At 40.7% G+C, this 27,201-nt stretch overlaps 2 protein-coding genes across 3 annotated transcripts; both read right to left on the bottom strand.

The window, feature by feature from the left end:
* Positions 1 to 1,062: 1,062 nt before the first annotated feature.
* On the bottom strand, positions 1,063 to 11,526 carry LOC131233294 (eyes absent homolog). Of its 2 annotated transcripts, XM_058229946.1 has the most exons (6): positions 11,362 to 11,526; positions 5,275 to 5,552; positions 4,954 to 5,121; positions 3,918 to 4,011; positions 3,253 to 3,447; positions 1,063 to 1,697 (listed from the first exon to the last, which is right to left on the bottom strand). In XM_058229946.1, the coding sequence occupies exons 2-6, from the start codon at positions 5,527 to 5,529 to the stop codon at positions 1,435 to 1,437; spliced, it is 975 nt and encodes a 324-aa protein (XP_058085929.1). In that variant the 5' UTR covers positions 5,530 to 5,552; positions 11,362 to 11,526; the 3' UTR covers positions 1,063 to 1,434. The 2 variants fall into 2 exon arrangements, with proteins under 2 accessions (XP_058085929.1, XP_058085930.1); XM_058229947.1 differs by lacking the exon at positions 4,954 to 5,121.
* Positions 11,527 to 17,564: 6,038 nt separating this feature from the next.
* On the bottom strand, positions 17,565 to 19,490 carry LOC131232958 (E3 ubiquitin-protein ligase PUB23-like). The gene has a single exon (XM_058229500.1). It carries the CDS (start codon positions 18,900 to 18,902, stop codon positions 17,688 to 17,690), a length of 1,215 nt encoding a protein of 404 aa, XP_058085483.1. The 5' UTR covers positions 18,903 to 19,490; the 3' UTR covers positions 17,565 to 17,687.
* Positions 19,491 to 27,201: the final 7,711 nt, after the last annotated feature.

The following is a 27,201-nucleotide window of genomic DNA, read 5'->3' as shown; positions in this document are numbered from 1 at the left end:
TGAGCAGGTGAGTAAGTCTTGAGAGGTAAGTTAAAAATAAGTAAATGTAGAGGAAGAGAGAGGAGAGAGAAGGGCAGTCGACGAAAAGTCCACGTTAGGTAGCTATCTAAGCTCGACACCACTCAAAAGACCCATGCAGAGAAGGACCACTTCTTGTACTTGGCAGGCTTTTCTCCGCGTTCAAAGAAGTTCATCTAAATGGGATATTCCTATTGTGTTCTAGAACCCCAGCGTATATGCCCGCATCCATCGTGCCCTCACCACGTGCTGATCCCGACCCTTCATCTACTAGGCCCCTCCCTTGGAAAAACTCCCTCAATGTATGGCGTTGAAATGTAGATATTTTTGGCGAGCCTTTTTGCCGTTAGCTCATCCATCCTTCCAGGGGCAAAACCCACTTGACGGACGAAGGGAACGTGTGAGTGAGCATTTTAGTGGGTCAGCCTGTAATCCGGACCTTTCATATGATGGACCCCACCATGGATCTAGCCTAGCTGGGAATCGCATTGACGGACGACAAAAGTTTTTTTTTTTTTTTTTTTTGAGTCGCAACTACATATGGATTGCTAGTAGATGGACAGTAGTTCCAGAAATTCAGAAATGATATAGAGCACAAGTCGTGTGGTTGGACGGTTAAGAGCAACTGATCAGATTGAATTTTAAAACTCGGGCTACGATACATCTGGGGCTTCCCTCCCTTGTCATGCCTGTGCAGACTGAAGATCATCCAAGATATCCATCCAGTGGTCCCCACTGTGGCATGGGCCATATGGAAAAATTGCACAAATCAAGCAATCCATGTATCTAATTGGTGGCATGAAAGGCCAACTAGAAATAACATATGCAATGACCCCACATTCAATTTTGTAAAAACCCAATATTATGATGTGGACCACGTGATCTACTTGTGCAATGTGGATTATCTACAGCGGGACCCATCACATGGATGGTTGGGGCCCTATCTGCAGGATGCAAAATGACATTTCTTAATCCTTCTAATTTAATCAAATCAAATCTCTTCTAATCTTTTTTTTTTTTTTTTCTAAGAAAATCAATTTCAACTAAGACTAATAAAAATAGCAAATCATTTTCAATTTCCATTTATACCCTTTAGACTTTGGATGCGTAGACCTGGCCCCACATAGCTAGGACAAGCTTATGATGACGAAGATGATGATTGCTAGTGTTGGATCCACACCAGTAATCCCACCAGCTTATGAATGGCCACAAGAGCCATGAATCTTTCTCCTCTCTCCATAATGCATTTTCTTCCATTCTTGTTTTCTCTTAGAATTCAGATATAACTTAGAAACAATGCAGAGAGAGAGAGAGAGAGAGAGAGAGAGAGAGAGAGAGAGAGAGAGAGAGAGAGAGATGGGGGGGAGTAGATTTACAAAATAAAAGGGGAGTGTATTTCAGCTGATGTTGTACGGCTCACCGTTTGTTGTCATTCTCATTGTCAGGTGTGCTGTATATGACATCAAGATAGTGGCTGACCATTTTCATGGAAAGACCTGGAAACCTGTGAGAACCGTCAGGCCGTGGATCGATTCTGATAAATGGCCATTTCATCATTTGGGCAGCCTCACATTCTTCCATCCCATCTCCTATCACGCAAAATTGAACGCCTGGGCTGCTGAAACGCTCCTTAATCCAAGAAAAGCATTGGAGTTTCCCCACTTCCCATGAGCTGTAGACTGAATAGATGGTAGAAATGTGTCAGTAAATAACAGAATTTCCAAAGCCCTGTATGGTAAACATCGGTTTCAAAGAGGCCTTTAGAGATTAAGCATACTTCTTCCATCCATGACAAAAAAAAACAAAATTAAAAGGGCTCGTTTGGCAGCATGGATTTTAAATCCTGTGGAATCTAGTGGATTTTGCGAATCAGCTTTGAGGTGAGAATGCAAAAATGGCTCTTTTGAAGGACTTTGATTCTTCTGAAATCCAGATCTCTTAAAATCCTTGCAACCAAACAACAAAAAAAAAAAAAAAAAACCCAAAAAACCCTCTAAATCCACACTGCCAAACAAGCAATAAGCATTATAATTAAAATCTGAGAAATGGGGTCCTATATTGCTGCAAAAGAAGAGATTCTAAGGAGATCCACGCAACAAAGATTGAAGGTTTTCCTCATGGTTCACGTGCAAGATCCTGGCCATTCATCAGGTAGGGCTTACTGTCGACATACCCTGGCCTATATGACCAGCCTGATTTTTGGGGCAGGGCAAGTTTTCAGTAGGCCCCTTGGCCCCCATAGGATGTGGCCCAGATCTCGAGTGCTTGTGCTGCGAACAAAACCCACAACTAGTGCATCTCTTCAGATTTCTCAAAAGGAAATGACAGGTTTTCTTTTGTGAGTATACATTCAAATGACCAGTAATGACTTGATAGTTTTGAAAAATAACTAGAATATTTAAATCATTTCAGAAAAGCTTGAGGGATAATTGGATAAAGCTTAAGGAGTTAGAACTTAGAAGAAATGTCTGACTGACATCGATTCATTTCCAATCTCAGAAAAGCTTTTTGAACTTTTTTCCATCTCTTGTTTAGGTTCAAATTCAATCCTTCAACTATCAATATCTAACTCTAGGATACTCCAAGATTGACCCAAGAAATCATGGCTTTCAAGAATACTGCAGCGATGATTGCTAAAGATGCAACAAAAATCTTCATTGTCCAGCCCTAAGTAAATATTGTAAGATCACACAATTTTGCAGAAAAGAAAAATGTTGAACAGTCAACGAATTAGAAAACTCTTTCGAATGACTTGATACGAAATTATGATCCCTTGTACCTGCCTTCTACATGGTTTTGACTTTAGTGACAAGTACTATTAAAATCTTATTTTGAAATTGATAACTGTCTGTAATTCCATGATGAATTTTACCCTCCTATCTGCACAGGGTACATTCGATGCCGAATGCAAACTATAAGGGTGTGTTTGGATGGCACTACTGAATTGAATTGCAATTACTGGTCAATTAAAGTGGAAATAACCAAATTGTGATTTCCTTAGCACTCACATCAAGGGTTCATTTTCCAGATCGCAATCATGCCAAATTCAAGTTCAACTTGCAAGGAAGTTTAAATTCAAAAAAAAAAAAAAAAACTTGCAAGGAGTATAACAACAATTTGAAGGTTAATCTTCTCTATGAAAAACCATCCTCTTGATTCAGCTGAATTCTCAATTCAATTCACTTTGCAGTCCGATATGGTTCGGAAGAAGAAGAAGAAGAAGATCAAACTGACCATTTCCATGTGTTATTAGGTCATCCAGCCGAAAGAGCAAGCACTTGACAAGGCTAGGTATCAAAGATCCAGAAGTCACCAAAACATTAAGGTTTTGATGTTTCACATCAGCAGAGTCGGTGGCACTCTCTGGAGAGACGAGACAAGGAGTCAAGATCCTGTTTCCACGAGATAACATCTCTAAGAAGTTCCGCGCTGCATTAATAAATGAAAATCAGAGACTGGAACCTCTAATGTGTAATAGATGAAGTTTTAGGGGTCCAACCTCCCAAGTAAATAAGAAACTGATTTGCCATATATGGCTTTGGAAAAATAGAGAACAAATGGACTAGTTTCACATAACATAGATGATAAATTTGGGAGGCAGCCTAAAACAACAATTTCAAGCGAACTGTAAATGTAGCACTCCCATAGAGTGCATTATTAATTCCTTGTGATTGAAATGCATCAAAAGTAATTTAAAAGATTGCACATTGAATTGTTCACCACTGATACAGGAATGTGTTGCACGTATCTGGCCAATATGGGCTGGTACAGCAGTATCGTTCATGGACGATACTGATACAGTATCGGGCAATACGTACTGGTATCGGGCGATACATTCAACTTTGTTTCAACTAAGATCAATAGATTTGCACCTCAGTCATAGTACTGATAGTAAATACCTGAGGAAAGCCATTTATCAGTATAAGCATCTGTCGATTCATAGAGATTGTCCCAGAGCTTAATCATCTCTTGATTGAGCATGCTATGCAAACCCTGCCGTAATCAAGAAACCTGAATTATTCTACTCGATCCAACTGTCATAGCTTAAAAGAAACATGATCAGGTCCAAGAGGGCAATGTAGGTCAGGATTAGAACAAAACGGGCCTAAACTAAAGATTCTGAATCACAAGAACAGATATTCTATTATGGGTTCAGCATCTTTAACCAATTTCAAATAGAAAAGCTCTGTCCCCAATTCATATGGAAATTATTGAAAGAAGTGGAAGGGGGAAGCTAATGGTCACCAGTATGGTTGGAAGTGGGTGTTAGCTTTCTAACCAGTGCACTTTTCTCTTTTACTCTAGTAATAGGACCTCAACTGGGTCACAAAACCAGTCCCAACAAATTCACAGATGGCGAGTTATTGACCTCCTACATACATCACAAGGTGATTGAATTGTTTTAAAGATGGAGTGAGCTTACAAGTAACCCCGGTATGCCATGATCAGTATAATAAATTTATGATAAGACCAAATTGGATTCATTCAAGGATAGATTGAAGAGGCGATCTGTAGCACGTGCACCAACATAGCACAAATGTGCAAGAACCCCGGGCCATTAATCAGGCAGGTCCCACCATAGACATGTCTTCACTGAAAAATCGGGCTGCTGACAGCTATATGAGAAAAATGGAACGGTAAGAGAGAAAAATAAGAACAATGGCCTGTATTTAACACACACTTTTGACCTTATGAGTGAACCAGCCTGCCTTTTTCGGCCACAGCATGTTCCCAGTGGCACCAATCTGGTGAATGATCCAGATACCGCACAAGCATATGGTGAATCACCAATTCAATCTATTCTCCCCCAACACTTGAGCATTTTTCCAATAACAACCCATGAAGCAAGCGATCAGCAGAACCAGAATACGGAAGACACGAAATTCAATGTAAAAACTGAAATGTCCATGTGAAAATGTTATCTGCTACCAACACCTGTGCATACTTCTGTGCTATCACACGGTGCCGGTATGCTAGTTTCCTTTTGTTGGGATCATCATAAGGAGGACAAAATCCATCTTTGCTGAAATCATAATCCGATAGATCTTTTCCATCATCGTACTCCCTCAAAACATCAAGAAATGGCTGATTATAATTCTCAATCTGCTCAATCACATGGCAATTTGAATTTACAGTTAGTCCCATATTCATTTGATGGTTATAAAATATACAGAAAGTCTAAAGTCAACATATGCATGCAAACACATAAGAGATGAGGAAACCCGAATAGTAGAGAAAAACAAAACACAGGCTTACTTGCTCGTAAAAGAAAAATTCGTCGCATACTTGAAGAATGTGATTCTCCCACCTTTTCCCAATTTCTATTCCCTTTTGAACATCTTTTGAACCATTGAAAGATGCTGCGTATGTCCCATTCAACAAAGACTTAAGCAGTATTAGTGTCTCATCCATGTCCCAAATATATACATTTGTTTTCTGTTCTGCGACATTCTCAGCTTTAGCTTTTATCATTTGGCCATGAGTTATGGCACTGCTGTCCAATGACTCCATTTAGCTAAAAGCCCACTTACAACCTGGAACATGGAACACACTAACATTAAATGAAGTTGAGCAAAAAACCGGTTTTCTATTTTTTTATTATTTTTATTTTTTCTCATTTTTCAAGTTAGTTGATTAGCGAAATATGCAAGCATCACTTCGAACGTCGTATATTCCATTCATCACCAAATAAAACACATTAAACCAAGCATGGCATCTTAGGCTCCTTCTGAAAAAGGGCACGAATTTATGCAGGGCCAATTCAAAAGGAAAGTCCAACCCTTCAACTAGGCTCAAGCCTTGGTATTTGGCCCATTATTTCTAGCCCGAGTACATTCATGATTCATGGCTTTGGGACTATGTTACATGCATGAAAAAAGGGAAGAGTTTGAAATTGAAGTATGTCTTGGAAATGTCTTTGGCATTATTTTGGAAATATGTAGTAATACATTGAAAACAACAATGTTGTATTAGTGTATTTATGAGGGGTGGTTGTAATTGGTCTATAAAATGACCTATTTTGTAATGAAAAGGCATCCAATTTCTGAGTTATTTTCTACAAGCTTTGTATTTGTGAGTGGAGTGATTCACCATCCCCTTGGGTGAGTGAGTCCCTAAGCTATCCATTGTTGGGTGAGTGATTCCCCAAACCCATGGGTGAGTGAGTCCCTAAGCTATCCCTTGTTGGGTGAATGAGTCCCTAAGCTATCCCTTGTTGGGTGAGTGATTCCCCAACCCCTTGGGTGAATGAGTTCCCAAGCTATTTCCTTTTCTTAATTTCATTTAGCTTATGTACTCTTGATCCAAATTATAGCAAAAAAGTTCTTCTTTCCTTCTCATTATTGTATTTATTTGGGAGCTACATCAAAGTGGTACCAGAGAAAGTTTGGTTCTTAGATAGGAGTTGATTTCTTATGGCAAGAGGAAGAGGATATAGGACCGAACAAATGGCTTCAATTCAAGATGTCAACCTTCGCAAAATAAATTAAGGAATTGAAGCCTGCCAACAACAATCTACAACAAATGATGGAGGTTTTGCAAAGACTTCTTGCACAAAACTTCACAAGTACCCCAATTTATGATTAAGATGTCTATGATGTGTTTGATGAAATGATCGAACCGATTGAAGGTAACGAAGACCACATGGAATTTGATGATGATAGGTTGATTTATGACGAAGATGACTATGGAGTATTTGATGAAATGACAGGACCAAATGAAGGTAAAGTGAATGAAGACCACATTGGATTTGATAAGACGAGCCAATTTATGATGAAGATGCTCATGCTTGATGAAATGACTTGACGGAATGAAGGTGAAAGTCTTGTTATTCTCAAAGTTTCGGCCACTCAAGCACCTGAGGATGATTTCTTACGTACTTGTATCTTGCACATGTGATAAGAAGGTATGTAATGCCATCATAAATAGTAACAATGTTGAAAATTTGATTTCCAAAGAGATGATGGACAAGCTTCACTCGAGGATGAAACACCATAAGCCTTCAAAAGGGGAAAAAAGGAAGACAAACCACGGCGAATCATTGGACTACACCATCAACTACCAAAGAAGAAGTCAATTATAAAATGCATCACATTTCAAACTAGAGGATGAGTTCTTTCAAAGAAGGGGAGAATGATGCGGGTCCAATTCAAAAAGAAAGCCCAACCCTTCGACTAGGCTCAAGCCTTGGTATTTGGTTCATTATTTCTAGCCCAAGTGCATTCATGATGCATGGCTTTGGGACTATGTTACATGCATGAAAAAGGGAAGAGTTTGAAATTGAAGTATGCCTTGGGAATGTCTTTGGCATTATTTTGAAAGTTGTTTCTTTGTTTTGGAAATATGTAGTAATAAATTGAAAACACAAGGTTGTTATTAGTGGATTTATGAGGGGTGATTGTAATTGGTCTATAAAAGAACCTATTTTGTAATGAAAAGGCATCCAATCTTTGAGTTTTTTGTACAAGCTTTGTATTTGTGAGTTGAGTGATTCATCTCTTGTTACGTAAGTGATTCCCTAATCCCTTGGGTGAGTGAGTCCCCAAGCTATCCCTTGTTGGGTGAGTGATTCCCCGACCCTTCGGTGAGTGAGTCCCCAGGCTATCTCTTCTCGGGTGAGTGATTCTCCAACCCCTTGGGTGAGTGAATCCCCAAACTATCTCATTTTCTTATTCTCATTCGGCTTATGTTCTCCTAATCAAAATTATAGCAACAAAGTTCTTTCTTTCCCTCTCTTTATTACATTTCTTTTGGTTCTACATCAAGTGGTATCAGAGCGTGAGACCAATGTTCGAGTCTCCTAACCAGTGTGGGTGGATGATGCAGGTGCATCTCTACACTGGGGTGAGTTAGCCCATGAGGTGGGGTCTGTGAGATGCAAAATGGCCATGGGGTGGGGTGGGGCCTATTGTGGGACCTGTAAGATGTAGAGTAGCCCACAGGGAGGTTTCGGTCGGTTTGCTTGGGAGGGCCTAGATAAGGGAAAATTTTGGTGCTTCTCCAACAACTTTGCAGCTTTTGGTGCATTGGCCAGTACTCCCTGCATCACAAATTGACATTGCGTTGTTCGTATCTAGCAGGTGCTGACTTTAAAGTGGAAATTGGCTCAAACATGCTCAGAATAACAACTGTGCGCAATGTGTCAAAGAGACAAATTGGGCATGAAGGCCATTTAAGCCAATTGGCATTCTGCTCAATGTAAACATAGTTACATCCAAATCTAGCCTTTGCTTTGTAGGTTGACCAAATTGATGCTTTGGAAATTGAGAAATGAAAGAGGGGACCAAGTACTCAGACAAGGAAATTCCTAAATCATCATAAATGAAACAACCCCATTCATTTGATCAAATTTCTAGTTTACCCATTTATTTATTTTTTTAACAGCATAGAACCCGCCCAGTACTCACTCAACTAATTTGATTGTTTGTTTAGAACATAGATAAAATTACGTTTTATCACAGGAATCATATGATCCTCGACCCAACACAAGGACAGTTCGATAACCCAAACCACTGATCTGATGGGCCCAACCATGGATGGCTCAGTGTCCCAAAAGTCTTCTCAATGGGATAGATAGTTTGATACAACTGCAGCCTATCCCACACATGCACGCTCCAAATGTGTGCACAAGAAGAGACCCAGATGAGAACCACTTGATCACACGTGGAAGACTACCAAAAAGATGGAGGGCAGTTTCTCATATGGAAGGCAATTGGTCGGGAAGTTCATCGAGAATAATCCCCTGGGACTCTTGCAATACTGGTTTTAGCTTCTCTGGGTGTTCATGGGTTCTACGTCTTTTCCCTTTTTAACTAATGCATTGATCTCCCCCATATCCTCAAATTCTTTGAGGAAATCCCGTTCAGCTACGGGAGTCTGTCCCTCCACTTTAGAAGTCTTGGGTTGGTTCTCCGTTCTCATAGGAGCGAGGATTATATTTCTATCATCTTTAACAAAAATAAAAATATTATCCCGGTATCTATACGTGGCATCAACATCGTACTGTAATGGTCGACCAAGTAACATGTGACAAGCTTCCATATCAACCACGTCATACATTACTTTGTCCTTATAATATTTACTAAGGGGGAAGGGAATACAACATCGTTCGGTTACCTTTGTTTCATTAACCTCCTTAATCCATCTAATCGTGTACAGAGAGGGGTGCCTTTCTGTCTTCAATTGCAGCTTTCCACCATAGTCTTCGACACAAGGTTCTCACTACTCCCACCATTTATGATAAGATCACAGACCTTTCGATTCACGGTGCATCTCGTTCAAAAGATGTTGTGCTGCTGTAGATCTATCTCTTCTTTCGGCGAGTATAACAACTTCCACAAGATCAAAGTGGTGGCCTATGATTCACCATTATCAGGTGGCGGACCACGATTCAAAACTGATGTCACACCACAAACATGATGACTACGAGCTCCATAATTGATCTCATGTTGCTCATCATTACAAACACGGGTCTATCCTAGGGCTTTTGTCAAACGTTCAATCACTACCTACAGTCTTTGCATAACTCATATATTCTTCCGTCGAAAAGCTTCAAACACCGTCATTGCCATAGGATTGTTTCCTGGAGCACCGTCCATGGGATTGTTGCCCTCACAATTGTTAGATGACATCGAACTGAGGAAAAGCCTCGCTTTTATAACAATTGACACACGGAAGAACGTGAAAAAGTGAAGAAAAATATCATCATCTTCCTAAAATGATTAAAACCTTGATTCCACAAGTTAGTCTTTGAATTCACAAGAAATTAAAAAGAAAACTCGAATATTTTTATTGAATAATTGTCTAATGTGTATGATTTCTTTATTATACCACTAATAAAGAAAAAATAAAACCCTAATTCAAAATTAACCAAAATAGCAAAATTCTAACTCTAATTGAAAGTTACCCAAAATAGTAAAACTCATCTAAAGCCTAATTTGCCAAAAACAGAAAGTCTAGATAAACCTTAATAGAGAAGTCCTAGCATGAATACAAGTAATTTTTAAAAAGATGGAAATCTAAAACTCTAAAAATAAGGAAATAAGACAAAAATCAGAAATATTAAAAATAGTAAAATTTCCCTAAAATCTTATTTTTGAATTGAAAGCGTGCATTTTCTCGCGAAATAGACAGATGTGACCCACTTTTGTGGGTTGGTTGACCTGGATGGCCTGTTACGATAAAGATTGTTGGGTCATGCATCCCATAATGACACCCAGGTCAAAAGTTATAGTCGATTTATAGTTCACACTTCAAACAACAATTTCTCCCTATCTGGATTGAATTTCACTTGACAGATTACTTCCACTTCTATTTGGCCTTCTTTTGGTCCAACCATGCTAGGAATGTATATGTGTCACGTACTACATCATTCATTCTCTTGATCCTGTTTGCATTAGCATCTCAAGATTCTCAACCCTTCAACTAGTAGCATGCAAATGAAGCAATGATCCACATGCCATGGAAAAGGTTTCCACTAAATCGTGGTCCACTTGTACAAGCTCAGGACCCAAGGATTCCGTAAATATTAAGGATCACATACTTCTGCTTTCATCAACTTCAGACACCTTATTATGTTACTCCGAGATCAAATTATTGCAAAAATAATCATCCCTAATTTAGGAGTGCAGATTACAGGTCTTTGAACTTAAAAAAACGATCCAACGGTCAGTGACAGAGTAACAATTACAGACCATTGATTAAATTAAGAGGATACAATAAGAACCGAGTTCGCAAAAATCGAAAATCTGGACCACTTAACAAATGGGCCACATATAAACCACCCAATCACAAAAAATAAAATAAAAAATTAAAAAATTAAAAAAAAAAATGAAAAAGAAAATGAATACTATTATAAACATTGAATGGAACAAAAGAAGGGCACCAACATGATGGAATGATCACACACACACCCATATGCATGCGTACAGCATCAGAGCCGTGCAAAAGGCGGCCCGACCATGAAGATCACCTGCGCAAAAATCGGGCTAGCCAGAGTCGCCAGACTGGTCCACTGACTCGAACCGTTGGTAGGTCCAATGATCTAAACCGTCCATTGTTTTCCTCCGGTGCGGCCCGCCTGATGGTGGGGCCCACCTTTTGCACTGCGCTGGAATTTTTCGCACGTAATACGTTCGCACGTGTGCTGGGGATGGAAACGGTGTCCAATTATCTAGTGCATATCTGATAATCAAAAGAAGCAATTTCACATATTTTTCTAATAATTCATTAGATAGTGAAAACGAACACGGGAAATACAAATAAAAGCGACTGAATTTCAACAAATGGCAGAAATTATCAACTGGGATTGGGGCATTTTCGGAACGGAGGAAGAAGAATCCGTACCTTTTCCTTCTCTTGCAGAAATCGGAAGCAGAGAGCGCTTCAAGGTTTTAGCTCGATGTGCTGATTGCGCTGGTTTTTCATCGCCCTCCGGTCTGGAAAAAGAACGCCTGATTTGGTGGTCCGCCGGACCACTGATTTAGTTCGCTCCAAAGCAACGTGAGTCGAGATTCCCACTCGAGTATTATATATCGAGAAACGCAAAAGTGACTCGCGCGAGGAGAGATTGAAGAGGTGAAAGGCCACACGTGTGAGATATCAGGCCATGTATCAGGTGAGAATCTCTGTTAACATTCTCTGACCCGAGATACATATTGTTCCACTCATCAGGTTGGCCCTAGATGTACTTTTAATTTAAGCCGTTGTTGATTTTTTTTTTTTTTTTTCCATTTCAACTATACTCTGCTCATGCGATTGTGTCCCACCTGATGAGTGGAGTGGATAAAGCTGATTTTTGGGACGTCAGCGTCACGTAAATGTCTATCTCAGGTGTGAATTTTGTGCGCACGTGCCGCAGGTTCCATTTAAATCTCTCCTCGTGAGAAGCATTCTCCCGTATGTGTTAATCTTATGCCTGTTGGGGAGCATGGATTTGAAACTCTCCATTTGGAACCCCCTGTAATTAAAATCATCTTGTTGTGTTTGGCACCTGGATTCAAAATTTCCTATAATTCAAAAGTACACGTGGGTTTAAATTTAATTACTAAATTAATTTTAATATATTTATTTGTAATAAGCTTGTTGAAATATATATATTTTGCACACATGTGAAACATTCATCAAGTGAAGCCCACCTGGATCAAGCCTTGACTAAAAGACAGGCCAGTCTATTCATCAACTGCACCTAAACGACTACATAACGTATGGACAATTGATCATACTTTCGTAACCGTCCTTTTTTCTTACAATGAGTAGGCCACGTGATGAGTGGACTAGATTGGTTTTCAGGCCAGGGAATGCTCGGGGTGGCTCCTACCCACGTCTCACTAGGAGAGTCGACTGAGGCCAGCCCGGCCCATTGATAACCATAGATAACCAAATGGATGGTCTAGATCAACATGTGTGGAAATAGGCAAAATAAATTATAATTCCACGTTACATGACGTCGACAGGATCAAAAGGGAGGCAATGAGCCCCACGAGCCCAACCGGGCATGGACCCACTAGCTAGGCTCATGGGCTGGACTTGGACCTTACAGGCATCAACCCATAAAAATTTGGGCCGGTCTTTGGCTCAAGACATTTTATTCTGACCCACCTGGCACAACCTGACTTCATTCTATATGGCCAACTTGATCAACTGAGGTATTAGGAACATTCAAATAGGAAAATAGGTTTTTAACCATTTTTGGATTGGGTCTGGTCAGGCATCAGGCCCGGACCCAACCAAATCGGGCTCAGTACACTGGCCTTAGTCATGGCTTTAGCCTTTCTTAAAGGTTGAGCCGGGCCTTGTCCATTCCCAGCCCATTGTCACCCATAAATTCTCGAGAGTTCATTTGTATCATGCCATAGATGGTGGATGTCTAGGTTCAATGGAGAGTACTTTCTTGCAGCGAAGGAAAAAAAAAAACACACACACACACTGAACAAGTACTGGTGGGTATGGCAAGTCAGGCTGTCAATGGGTACCTGGACCTGCAGATACTGATGGCCCCGACCGGATTTTAATGGGTTTGGATCCAATCTTTTATACCCATCAAGAAATCGGGTTAGGTCGGTTTAGGTCTCACCTTCTGGATCCGATTAAAACCATGGTCTGGTTGGTTACGATTTGGGTCCATATAATGAACCTGTTTAAAGAAAGGTTAGTTTGGATCCAGTTGGGTTCGGGTCAGGTTCATTTTGTTTTTACAGTTCAAAATTCATCAACATATAGAGAGATGCTCACCTGCCAACCTTCACACCTGTATCTTGGGCACAAAATCTGAACAGTCCATGTAATACGGCACCCCATGAAACCCGAGCGGCCAACTTTCAACCTGATCAAAAACTCTGATGGGCCATGGAAAATAGAAACAGTCTCCTCCCTTGATTTGCCTCTAGGGCCCACCGGAGTTTTGAATCAGGCCGAAAGTTGGTCCTAGGGAGTTTCAAAAGGTGCTGCATCATATGGACCACTCAGATTTTGTGCCCATGACACGTGTGCTGCTCACCTAGGAAGGTATGCAAAGGTGCTGTCCTAAGAAGATGCACAAGTGAGCAGGTCTCTCTCTATACGTGTGTGATTTGAATAACACGATGTTTCTTAAGCCACACAAATGTAAGATAGTCTATTTATACAACATACATGTGTCAAAGTGGCACACGTGTGCAAGGTAATCCATTCATTGGGTGGGCCCAACTATATAAATGCTTTTACTATTCTCAAACCCAATTTGAAATCTAGATCCAAAGACTCGATAAATACCTAATAATGGGTACCTGACTACCCACTAATACAGGTCTAGGCATTGAAGAATTGGACATGGACTAGACAAGATCCAATGGTAGGTGTGAGCTACTTATATCAAAAATTTTAAATGCAAAAAAGTGCTTGAACAAGTAACATTAGCGTCGTCACAAGACATGATAAAATCTAAACGATTAATGACTGAGAATGCATAAACCTGCAAATTACTTAAATACCCTTAGGTTGGAAGTCTCTACCAATGTACCATTGAAATCCAGGTTCATGACTCTCCGACTACCAATTGCTGGTGCCCTCTGCAAGGCTGTTGTATACAGCGAGTAAAATGCCCAAGTTCTATGTAGTTCAACTTGTACTGAGGGTGACATCCACTCCGTCCATTGGGTTAGTTTTTTTCATTTTTACCATAGAACCCAAAATAAAGCAATAAAAGACTAAAATGAGCCACACTAAGGGAACCAATGTGAAATCATGCCTAAAACTTCTAAGATTTTGGTACGATTGACCTATAGTTGTTATCTCGACACTCATTAATTGAGGATTAGACTGAATTTTTTTCATGAGGGCTTAAGATCTTGGGATGCACCTATGTTAGCAGTGGATGTTTCACACAGCACAACACGAAGACAGAAGTTGATTGTTGCACATGCACATGCTGTTGAGGATTCTGATCCATGATAACGTGGGTAAGTTGTCCACAGCTACTTGTGTTATATATACAAGTGGTCATATCACATGCAAGGGAGAGAGAAGGGATGGTGCCAGCAACATGTAGGAAAGGGTGGGTGTCGTGCTACAGGCAGGAAAGTAAGGGAAAGGGTTTGGGCTACTTTCTATTAAAATATATAGACCATGTAATCTTTATGTGAAGCAGATAAAATCTTAGCAAGTACAATTTTCAAATTTCCTAAATATCCTCACCAATGCTGAAATGCCCTTGAAATGTCCTTTTTAATCCTAAAGTTTCTGACTCCCTCAACACTAATATTATGGGCAAAATTGTTTTTCGTGCTCGTCTTGTAGGGGTGTTGGAATTGTGCACTAAAAACCACTATGAGACTTGTATCGGTGCCTCTCTCTTGACCCTTCGCTAGGCCTAACGTTTTTGGCTCTCATCGCGCGCTCTTTCTGATTTAGGATGAATCGGGAAGAGACCTTTTCATTAAAGGATTGTTGTCGACAAATTGATAGTTTTATTAGCACCTTGATCAAGATAATCCTAACCATAAGATTTGAGTCTTTTGTTTTTTTAAAGAAACTTATGATATCTAAATAGGTTTACACAGTACTAAAATCTAATATATGAGTTTCTAAAAACTCGTTTATTCCCTAACATTTTGAAAAACCCAACGAGGAGGTATAAAACATGTGGCATATGTGGAGTAAGAAGGGGATAGAGAGAAAAGGGAAAGAGATTGGGAGGAGAGAGAGAGGGAAATGACAAGATGGGTGCCACACATAAGTACATGTTACACATATAGAGAGAGGAATAGTAGGTGACTCATCTTCGTTATTTCCCTGGTTGTGGCCCACTTGAGTTCCCAATTCCCCTAATTTTTTGTTAGTTTCCTCACATTAGTTGACACAATAGATGTACAAAATGGATATCACATAGAGCCCCACTTATACAATTCTCATAATTAGATGCTTTGTTTGTCCAATTAGTAAAGAAGAGAGGTCGATGCGGCCAGGCTACATGCATTAAAAGAAATGAAAGGAAGATTGTGCAATCCATGTGATCCCCTATGAGAAAAAAATCTCAGCAATTCATTGCCAAGAAGCATCTACATTTTTATGACAAATTTACCTTATCTTGACCAATGTTGTGAAGACTATTAATTAGAAGGGTAAAAGTGTCCAATGTTTCTTGTTTACACCCGGCGTGTTGCAGCCAAATCTAGTAAATAGTATATTGCTATGTGTTAGCACACTTGTATAAAATGTCAAGAAAAATTACTCACAATGCATAGAGATTGTTAGGATCTGAAGGATACTTTTGCTGGAGATGTTGTCACGACAAAAATGCTATAACACATATAGGTACGCATGACTGAAATTGTAGAGGTGGTCATTCTCCCAATAATCACACATGGCTAGGGCTGTACACAAACTGAGTTAGCTCAGTTAGCTCGCTCGACTCAACTCGAAAAAGCTCGATTCGAAACTGAGTTTGAACCGAGTCGAGCTGATTTTTTGAGCTCGAAAATTTCCAATCGAGTTCAAGCTTGCCCTAGCTCGATTCGACTCAGATCAAACTCGAGTCGAATTGAACTTAGATCAAACCAGTTTGGTGACTCGGTTACTTTGATATTGATGTTGCTTACCAAGTGTTTGATGAAATGACTCAACGAAGTGTTGGCTAGTGGTAAGGAAGGTATGGTTCATCAAACAAATCTCCTTTTTTCTTAATCTTGATGTTGACTACAAGGTGTTTGATGAAATACCTATAAAACTACATGTGGTGTTTTACATTCAGTGAGAATTTGAAGGTGTAGTCCATGTGTTTGTGAAAAATGCTGCATAGGCAAACTCGGCTTGATCTTGGCTTGAACTCAGCTTGAACCGGCCCGAGTTATTGATCGAACCAAGCCGAGTTGGCCAATCAGGCTCGAGGATTGAGCCGAGCCGAGCTGAGTTTGAGATGAGATCATCTAATGGCCAAGTCAAGTCGAGCTGTGTTAAGCTCGACTCAGTTCGACTCGTGTACACCTCTACACATGGCAAAAGAATATTTGTTACACATATGCAGAGCGTTTATAGAGCACGCATAACCAAATGCAATGTAAAGATGATAATGTAGATTAAAACATGGCCTAATTTGCAGATCCATAAGTAGTGTAATAAAAAGAGAAAGCTATCAAAACCTAGAAATACAAGTAGATAAGACAATGCATTGGCAGACTGACAACTTCTTGAATTAAAAACATAATAGGCTAAGTTCGTTAACTGATCGGTTGATCAATCCCAAAAGCTAAGGAGGGTGTACACAAGTTCAATATTGCCAATTAAATTTATAAAAATAGAAGAGAATGAAGAACTCCAAGCCATTGCCCATCCAAAAATACAAAATCTCTTATTTAACTCAACCCTGATTAACAATCATTTCGTCCAGCATAGAATTATCTTAGCTTAACTTAGTTTATATAGTTTCTCCACTTCTATCCAATGCAAGCTGACAATTCTGGATCCATTAACATATTCTTAATATAGTCTCTTTACTTTTGTCCAACGCATCGATGAGATAGAGAGAGAGAGTCACAGCTGATGATACAAGCCCCAGCCAAAACTGACCCAGTGAATCGGACCTTGAATCGGTGATCGGGTCGTCTTCAACTTGAATGAGATGATGTTCTCGTAAAATTAATGCGTGTGCAATAAAGCTGATATACACGCCACATATGTGCCAGCATGGCATATAAATTCGAGATCTAATCCATCCATCAGGTTGGTCCGATCGATCTTATACATGATGTTTCCCCACCCAATCAGTATGTGGGCCTCAACATTGGAAACAGGTGAATGGGTTAGAAAACTTCAGTTAGTTTTTCAGAGCCGACTAGTGTATCAACCTGATTAGTCGACTACAGCATCAACATAGCGGTATCGTTCTGATGGATGGATTGGATCTCAGAAATATCTTGCCATGCTGCCACACGTTTGGCCTCTACATGAGCTTTATTGCACGGGCGCGTGGGTTCAGTAAATCTCATGATTTAGGTATGTATTACACATACAAGCATGCATTTTGATTTTTTTTTTATATATAAAAAAACTTAAAAAATAATCATACATTATTACAACAACAAATTCAATATCTACACCCCTTTCTCTTCTTTTGCTAATACATTCAGTGCTACTTCTGCACTGTTGTATTACAAAAAGAAGAAAGAAAGTGCATGTATCAAAAAAGAGAGGGTGTGTTACAGAGAATCTGGCACTAATCTCAGATAATCCCTCAACTCACAAGGAAAACAAGGATACTGCCTCCATGAATTCCCATGCAATTTGATGATCTTCATGGCTTTCTCTTTCGTTGAAGATCGGCCGTTGATGTGCAACAGCCCCAGAAGCTTCTTCACGGCTCCGAACATCAGCATCTCCTCCAAAATCCTTTCTCTGGGGAGAAAACTGCAGATTAGCCATAAGATCTTCACACCCAACTTCGTTGCCGATTCCGAAACACGTAGTATCTTCTTAGATGTGGCCGCGATCGCCAGTCCATGATCGGCGAAGGCGGACCGACCCTCGGGACACTCGCATAGCAACTTAATCAAGAGCAGCATCTTCTCGCATTTGGAGCGGTTGGTGTCAGGGAGGAGATCAATCAAGACACAAACAGCACCCGCCTCAATCGCCTTCAATCTATTCTTCCGTGACGAACTGGAGATCTCGATGAGGACATCCAAAGCGCATGAACTTGCATTGGTGCAGATCTCATCTGATAAGAGCTCTAACAAGGACTTGAAGATATCCATGTCCAGATCACTGGCGGCCCAGCTCCAATCGCCCTCGATCTTTGCCATCTTTTGCAGAATGGTTACGGAGTACAACCGAGCTTCAGCGCTTCCCCTCTGAAGCATGATCGCCATCGATCTAATGCACTCGGGCTTTGATACCAGCTGAATCAATGCCTTGTCAGACAAGGGGAGGTGGTATAAGATCCCGACCGCCTCCTCGCAAGCTCGGAACATTACAAAGTCAGAGCTCTCAATGAGGACTTGAAAAATCACACCACTCAATACTTCAATTCCTCCCAACTTTACAAAATTGGCACTGAATTCATCATCTTCTTCAATGATCGATCGTAGTTTCTTGAGGGAGCTGACCTTGAATGGTGCTGATTCGATGGTTCTTAATAGACCAATGAATTCATCGTGGTCGATTGTCTTGGGCGGTGAAGATGATGAGGGGGAGTCGTGATCTTGCCAGGAGAGGATGAGACGCTTGAGGGTGTGATTTGGGGTGAGATCGAAGGTGTCAAGGAGTTGCATTGTGGCGGGGCATGTCTTCTTCTTGTAGGAATAGAACCATTTTTCGATGTTCTTTCTTTCGTAGGTGACGCCTGTGGAGATGGTAACGGGCTCTTTCATGAGCTCCATTGAAATGGGGCACCTGAAGTAGAGAGGAATTTCCATGGCTTACTGGGATTTCCTTCCTCTGTTTCTTCTTGGGTTTGTGGAGAAGAAGAAAGGAGGAGAGCTCATGAAACTTATATAGGAGAGAGAGAATACCAAGTCAGAAACTCAAAGATGCTTTTGCAAGCTGTGTGTTTACAGATGACATGGTATCCCACAAGCAAGTTCTAGACATTTGAATTTATTTATTTTTTCTTTTTTTTCTTTTTTTTTACCGGGATATTTTCTTGGCCGTTGGTTTGACTTTTTGATGATGATAGTTATCTTACCGTTTCTTCCTGTGGGTCGGAGAATACTTACTAATTATAATATGGTTGATGGAAGGGGATGATGCCATTCGTTTGGACGTATGGTAGTTAGAGCTTTGTGGGGCCCACCCCTGATGTGGAATCCAAACCACGATGCAGATCCTCATTTTCACCGCACAGTCGAAAAATCATCTTGATCCAACAGTCAGGTGAGCGATATTACCTGTCATGGCCCATCTTACTTCTTCAATGTCCTGAATTTGTTTCCTTCCGTACTGTTGGGGCGCACCTGATTAATGAGTTGGATGGCATATTTATAACCCGGTGGAACCTACATTCCATCCACAATGTCCTCTAGTGTTTTCTTTGGTGTCGTCCAAATGAGTAGTGGATCATAATGATTTTCGGCCTCGGGACTTCCCGTATGGGAATGCATCTAATGGACAAGTTGGATGTAACTCAAAGACCATGGTGGGTCCTAACAGCTTGAAGGTATGTGATCATTCCCCTAAATGGAACATCCCTTGCAAAATCTGAACTGTCCACCCAATTAGAAGTGGAGCCCACTAGATTCTTTGATCAGTGGGATTTCTGCGCTCTCTATGGTGGGCCACACCAACTGAATTGTTCGGATGTTGGTGTGATGTGAGTTGCCTGACGTTTTCAAACGCTTGCATTTGAAACTTTCGAAGGTTACGGGGAAAGAGGTACTATGAGGTCGACCTCGTGGGCGCTTCCCACCAGGTAGACCTGTGTGGGCCCACCGTTATGTGTGTCAGACATCAACTTGGTTGATCAGATGCACCATCTAATGGTGGGCCATGGGCTTAAAAGGCATGCCAATCCATTAATAGTAGATCCCCCCCCCCCCCCCCCCCCATTGAAACTTTTCTAATAGTCTGTGGGCCCCAAGATGGGGTTCAGACATCTGGACCATCCATTGTGTGTCTCTCTTGATTAGGGTCAAATCAAATATCAGTCCATTTCAAAATTCAGGTGGACCCACCAAGTGCTTTTAAAGGTTCCGATCATTTATATGATATAGGCCTAATCAACTGTTTGGCCTATAAATCTTGGATTGAACATGGTTCTAAAGAACCATTTTCATATGGGAAGCCTAAGCATCCCATCCATGGCTTTGATAAGTTAACTTAGATAGATTAGATCATCCAACTGCAGTGATTTTCACATTGCAGCCCATGAAACGTGTGGACCAAATTGACAGTCTGGATGGATCGATTTTGCTGTCCAAGGAACGCTTACTTCAATATTTTTATATTTTTCAACGGATAATGACATCTAGCTCGTACAGACCGTAGAAGGGACGGTCTCATGTGTATAGTAGCTGTAGTTTGTGGGCGGGTGAGCTGCCCTATGACTTATTCACGTATATTTTTTATTTTTATTTTAATTTTTTTAATATTTAGTCGGTCACTACTCAAAAGGAGGAAAATCATCATTGATCAATCTGGACTGTTACAGGAAATGCAGGAATTTGTGATAGTCAGATAAATCTAACACTGTCAAAATGTGACACGTTTGGAAATACACTGTGGTATCGGTGTATCTACCACGACCAACCAACAACATGGTGCGTGCAAGTATTTGGGGTCGAGCCTCGTGATGGGGGCAATATTCGACCATTCCTCACATCCCCACCTTGCCCATTTAGAAGTTAGGGACACGTTTGAGATGTGTGGGGCCCACTTTGATGTGTGAGTTCCATCCAACTCGTTGACTGGATCCTTCCCTCAATGTTAGTAGTAGATCCCAAAATCCAGTCTGATCCATAACTTGTGGGCCACACCAAAGGGGACAATGGGGGGGCGTTGGAGGAGGGGACGTCCACCATAAAAACTTCCAGATGAGAGGTGAGGTCCAGGATGAAAATATACTCGGAAACTCTAGTCATTCCCAAACTCATATGGTCCACCACAATATAGGTATAGATTTTAGGAACGATTGTACATGTATTCCTGCAGTGTGTCCCACCCAAGTTTTTGATCTACATGATTCTTGGAATGTACGGTGAAAATGTGGAGTCTCACCAGCTAAACGATTTCCACGTAAACATCAATAATTACCGCAATCTCGGATGCATTTTATCGTTCCCCTTATCCGTATGAAAAATCGGGATACCTGTCCAAGGAATTGGACGCGACGCAGATGGAGATGTGTTGGGCACTGTGGGGCCATAATCTTTTCATTTTTTGTTTTTTTCTTTTTTTCTTTTTTTACATCCACGCCGTCAATTCGATTTCACAGATCATTTTACGACATGGGGATAAAATGAAAAGGATCCAAATCTCGGGTGGACCAAACCGCAAGAAACAGTAGTGATTGAACGGCCACCATTAGAAACTTCATTGGAACCAAAAAAGTATAGTATCAAGCTGAAATTTCTGTTTTGCCTACATCCAGGTCTGTGTGGCCTTATAAACAAGTTAGAGGGAAAATAAACATTACGGTGGCCCCTAACTATGTTTCAACGGTGTATCATTATCCCCACCTTTTCCTCTGGTGTGGTCCACTTGAGATTTATATCTGCATCATTTTTGGGTTCATGACTTAAAATGAGTATGAAAAATGGATGGACGGCGTGTATATTAAACATATACATCACGGTGGGCCCCACTGCGCCCAACACATCACCAGTGTGGGCAACACCAACAAATACGCGTCCCGAGGAATTGGCCACTGTAAGAAGTTGACAGCAAAAGTAAGAAATTTGCTAAGCACACACGCGTGTAGAGCCTTGCCCGTCCGTACGCAACAGGGTGTCAAGGTGGAGTGTCTATATAAGATCCGACCACTGCACCAGGTGGACCATATATTTTAAATCTTTTGATCTAAAAATCAAGTCGTTTTGTATAGACCACAGTTTATAAACCAAATGGATGGCTAGAAAAATCTTCTTTTAGCAATGCCTTTTTTTGATACAGAATGGCCCATCCAAGGAGCGAAACAGCCTAAATTTTAGGTCATAAGATGGAAAAAAATGTCTCCGAGCTGATGGAAAGCTCGGATCTTTCACACGGTATTCCATATTGACACGTGTGCTGGCCCTGCGGTCGGGGCAGGCGCCACTGCGTGTGGGCTTAGCAAACCTCCTGAAAGTCGACGCGCTTGGTTCTGAGCGGTTTATGATTTGGCCACGGGATACTCGGATCATGCACGCTTTCTATTTTCTTATTCTTTCACCATTAAATAAAGAGGGCCCACATGGTCACATGTTCCAATGGTCCAAGCAGCACATCTGGTGTGAATGAGTACGAGGCGGATTTCGCCCTGCCCCTTCCTAGAGTGACTCGGTCCAGGAAGGAGCTCTGTGGGGCTCACCATGATGTATGGGTTTTATCCACACCGTCCGTCCATTTATGCAGATCATTATAGGCTCTGTGACAAAAAATGAAGCAGATCCCAGCTTCAAGTGGACCACACCACAGGAAGCAGTGGTTATAGGATGCCCACCGTTGAAACATTCCTAGAGTCCATCGTGATGTTTATTTGCCATCCAACCTGTTCATAAGGACCCATGACTTGGATGAAAGGAAACAAAACAAATATCAGGTTGATCCAAAAATTTTACGGCTCCCAGGAAGTTTTTAATGGTGGGATTTCAATCCCCACTGCATGGTCCACATGAACCTTCGATTTACTTCCTTTATTGTCTGATGCCCTAAAATGATCAGGAAAAATAGATAGACGGCGTAAATAAAACCCATACGTCATGGTGGGCCCCATAGAGCCCCGGCCTGTACCGAGTCCGGTGAGGCGGGGGCGGGACGCAATCCGCTTCCAATCAATGAGAACATGCTAATGGTGGCGTACGAATATATACTTCGAAGGAAAACCAACCAACGGTCCACATTCATTCGAGGGATTTGTGGACTAAGATGTCCAAACATCATCATTTTGCATGGCCCATCCGTGATGGTTGAGTGAGATTTAACATCCAGCCATGTGGGCCCCATCTGGACGAGTCCCACCAGATTGATCTATTAACCGGACGCGGATTAGGTACTAACTTTGTAGTCCTCTCTTGGGACGGACAGGAGCTCTGGAGGGCCAGCGTGATGTATGGGTTTTATCCACACCGTCCATCCATTTTTGGATATTATGTTAGTCAATAAGCCTAAAAATAAGGTAGTTCCAAGGCACAAGTAGACCACACCACATGAAACAGCAGTGATAATGACACCCACCATTGAAACCTTCCTATGGCCCACCCTGATATTTAATTTCCATCCAACCTGTTCATGAGGTCACGTATACCTGGATGAAGGGAAAACAAAAATAAGAGCTTGATCCAAAACTTGTGGCCCCTAAAAAGTTTTCAATGGTAGGTGTTTTATCACTGTGTGGTCCACTTGAGCATTGAAACTATCTTATTTTTTTAACCCGTAGACTAAAATGATATGGAAAAAATGGATGGACAGTGTGGATAAAACCATAGCCCCTCAGAGGCCCTGTCCGCTCCTAGCAATTGACGGGCAAGGGCAGTGAGTATCATCCGCGTCCGTATAACCCATGCAGCCATGTGGGTCCCATCTAAGTTGGTCTATAAACCACCAACCAATTGATGGGCAGTGTGCACATCTTGGATGGATCATTACACAAAAATTGCATTGACCCAATTATCGTAACTGTCTTTATCTGTTGATTTTCTATTCTTTTTTTTTTTTTTGGCCCTTGATCATTGCTGACCGTTGGAGAGTAGGCCATTGACCAAATCTGATGTGGCCTACCAATAGGATCGTGGAATTGATAACATGTGCATTGGGAGTGCAATTGAGACGGATTATGGAACGATCGCTCTGATATTAAATTATCATTAAAAGAAGATTAGATTAATAGGAAGTGAGATTCTGGTGGAGTGCCATGATCGAGGAATATCTTGGAAATGTGTATTTGAGGGATATTAGTCAAACAATAACCGAATTGATTAAAAGAAGATGATGGATTAATCGCGTCATCCCATTGTATTAATCGATAGTCAACTGCTTTTAATTAGTTTTTTAGTTACATGTGGAGAGAGAGAGAGAGAGAGAGAGAGAGAGAGAGAGAGAGAGAGAGAGAGAGAGAATGTGACATAAGAGCAGGGAACACGGATCTGAATGGGTTTTTATTTTCCAGAGATTGGAAAGGAAATGTTCCAATATTCCTTCAATCGAACGCTTCAGATCCATTCCAGGCTGCAGTTCTTCTAAATTCAGTGAAAAGGTTTGCTCCAATGCATCCGGTCTATAGCATTAACGGTCACCCTAGCCTTTTGTATAATCAAGCGTTTGAAATTAATATTTAATCTTAGAGTTTTTAATGATGGTTTAAGGAACGCTAGCGTGTGGTGCGCTCGTATGTTTTTCAGCTCATGTGCATACGGTATTTCAGCTTAAGCTTGCTGCCTGCTTCAAAAACTTATAACCATTGCAAAATGCGCCAGCTTGCAGTAGCTTTGAAGCTTGCTTTTCTACTGAGCACTGGGGCTCTCTCAAATAAACAGTAGAGATCAGTGTAAAAAAACTTGTTATTATTATTTTTAACACACCTTTTGTTTTTATACACACCACATGGCATTCAAACCCACGACTTCAGTGTGAAACGTTATAGGCTAATGGCTAAGAGTAATAACCTATCTTAATGTAATAAATGGTGGTGTATTCAAGGCAACCTCTCTCTATTAAGTGATTCGCTTGAAGAAGATTTGAAGATATTCGTCAACTGTGGAGAGCATATATACTCTTTGTTATATATTCCAATTGGGGGTTGGCTAAGCCCACACCCGTGTTGAATCCAGCACCTTTTACATGCCCCAAGTGGGAGTGTGTGTGAGATCTAATATGGTGATCAATGGGAGTACCACTATATATATATATATATATATATATATATATATATATATATATATATATATATATATATATGTGGATGCCCTAGCTGATCAGCTGGACAACAATATTGGAAACAGGCTGCCTACCAATATTGAAAACCAAGTTTTATTTTTTCTGCCCACCAGATGAAAAGTTTGCATCCCTCACCCGCGGGCCATGCTAGAAAAGTGTGGTGGTGGACAGTAACCCATACGTGTGTGAGCTTAGCTCTCTCTCTCTCTCTCTCTCTCTCTCTCTCTCTCTCTCTCTCCTTTTTTTGTTCCTTTACTAGGATTGCCACAATCTATCTGGTAGACCTTCCACTAATGCAAGATTATCCTAGTCATCCTTGTGTTTGTCTTGGAAAATAGATGGTCATGGCAAAAAGGTACATTGCAAGGATGGTTAGACGTGGCGAAGGCCATAAATGATTTAGGAGATTTTTCCTATTGTACCAGTAGCTTATTAGCGATGCACCTTACAGAGCCTTCCCATATTAAATTTCAAGAATACTCCTCTGTTGTACAGATATACATTCATTGGACCAAAATGCCCATACTTTATCAAAAATGTGATTTCTGAAAGCTAGGTTACCTATGGCTACGGATTATAACCATATCCATTGAAATTGAACACGAAGTGAATGGAATTGACTGTGAAGTGAAGGAAATTTACTATGAAGTCAATGAAATTCACTGCGAAGTGAACAAAGTGAATGAAATTGGCCGCGAAGTGAAGAAAATTTACCACGAAGTGAATGGAATTGACCGCGAAGTGAATGGAATTGACTGCGAAGTGAACGAAGTGAATGAAATTGGCCATAAAGTTAAGAAAATTCACCACAGAGTGAATGGAATTGATCGTAAAGTGAATGGAATTGACCGCAAAGTGAAGGAAATTCATCACGAAGTGAATGAAATTAACCGCGAAGTAAAAGAAATTCACCGCGAATTAAAGGGAATTGACCACGAAATGAAGTAAATTCACCGTGAAGTGAAGAAATTTGACCACGAAGTGAATGAAATCAATGTAATTGACCACGAAGTGAAGAAAATTCTCCTCGAAATGAGTAAAATTCACCACGAATTGAATGAAGTGAATTTAATTGACTGCGAAGTGAAGGAAATTCACCGCGAAGTGAATAGAATTGATCATGAAGTGAATGAAATTCACCGTGAAGTGGATGAATTGAATAAAATTCACCGCGAAGTAAAGAAAATTCACCATAAATTAAATGTAATTGACCGTGAAGTGAAGAAAATTCATCGCGAAGTGAAGGGAATTCACTGCGAAGTAAATGAAGTGAACAAAATTCATCGCGAAGTGAACGAAATTGACTATGAAGTGATTAAAATTGATCACGAAGTGAATGAAATTGACCACGAAGTTTATTAGCCATCCAACATGTTGATAGGGTCACACAGACATGGATGAAGGCAAATCACAACTATCAGCTTGGCCCAAAACTTTTGTGGCCCATAAAAAGTTTTTAATGGTCATTGATCATTGTTTCCTGTGGTGTGGTCCACCTAGAATTTCATTCACTTCGCGGTGAATTTCATTCACTTTGCGATGAAGTTCACTCACTTCGTAGTGAATTTCATTTACTTTGTGATGAAGTTCACTCACTTCGCGATGAATTTCAGTCACTTCGTAGGAATGTTGATGGACCTTAATGAGTTAGATGATTGACTAGGAGGAATGTTGATATTTCGTAGCCAAAATCTTTTTTCTTACCTTTGTTTAATCTATCCCACCCTGATAAAGCCAATAAAGGCTAAGATGGAAAGCACCGCCCTGTAGCTGAACTCATCACCAATTTCAACCCCGGGTATGCTTCTGAAGATTGGCTTGCCAATGTTTACACACTTATTCGATTCCTTAAGAAGCTTACTAGCAGCTAGGTCGATTCGCCTAATGGCCTTCCATTGTCCACTCTTTGCTTTCCTTATTACCGCGAATCAAATGAAATTCACTGTGAAATGAGTGAAATTGACCGTGAAGTGAACGAAATTGACCACAAAGTGAATGGAATTTACCGCGAAGTAAACGAAATTGACCATGAAGTGAGTAAAATTGACCGCGAAGTGAATGAAATTGATCCCGAATTGATTGAAATTGATCGCGAGGTGAATGAAATTGACCGCGAAGTGAATAAAGGGAATAAAATTCACTGAGAAC

Source organism: Magnolia sinica, chromosome 18 (genome assembly GCF_029962835.1).
Source record: "Magnolia sinica isolate HGM2019 chromosome 18, MsV1, whole genome shotgun sequence".
NCBI classification, from domain to species: Eukaryota; Viridiplantae; Streptophyta; class Magnoliopsida; order Magnoliales; family Magnoliaceae; genus Magnolia; species Magnolia sinica.
This window is presented reverse-complemented; position numbering and strand designations above follow the sequence as displayed.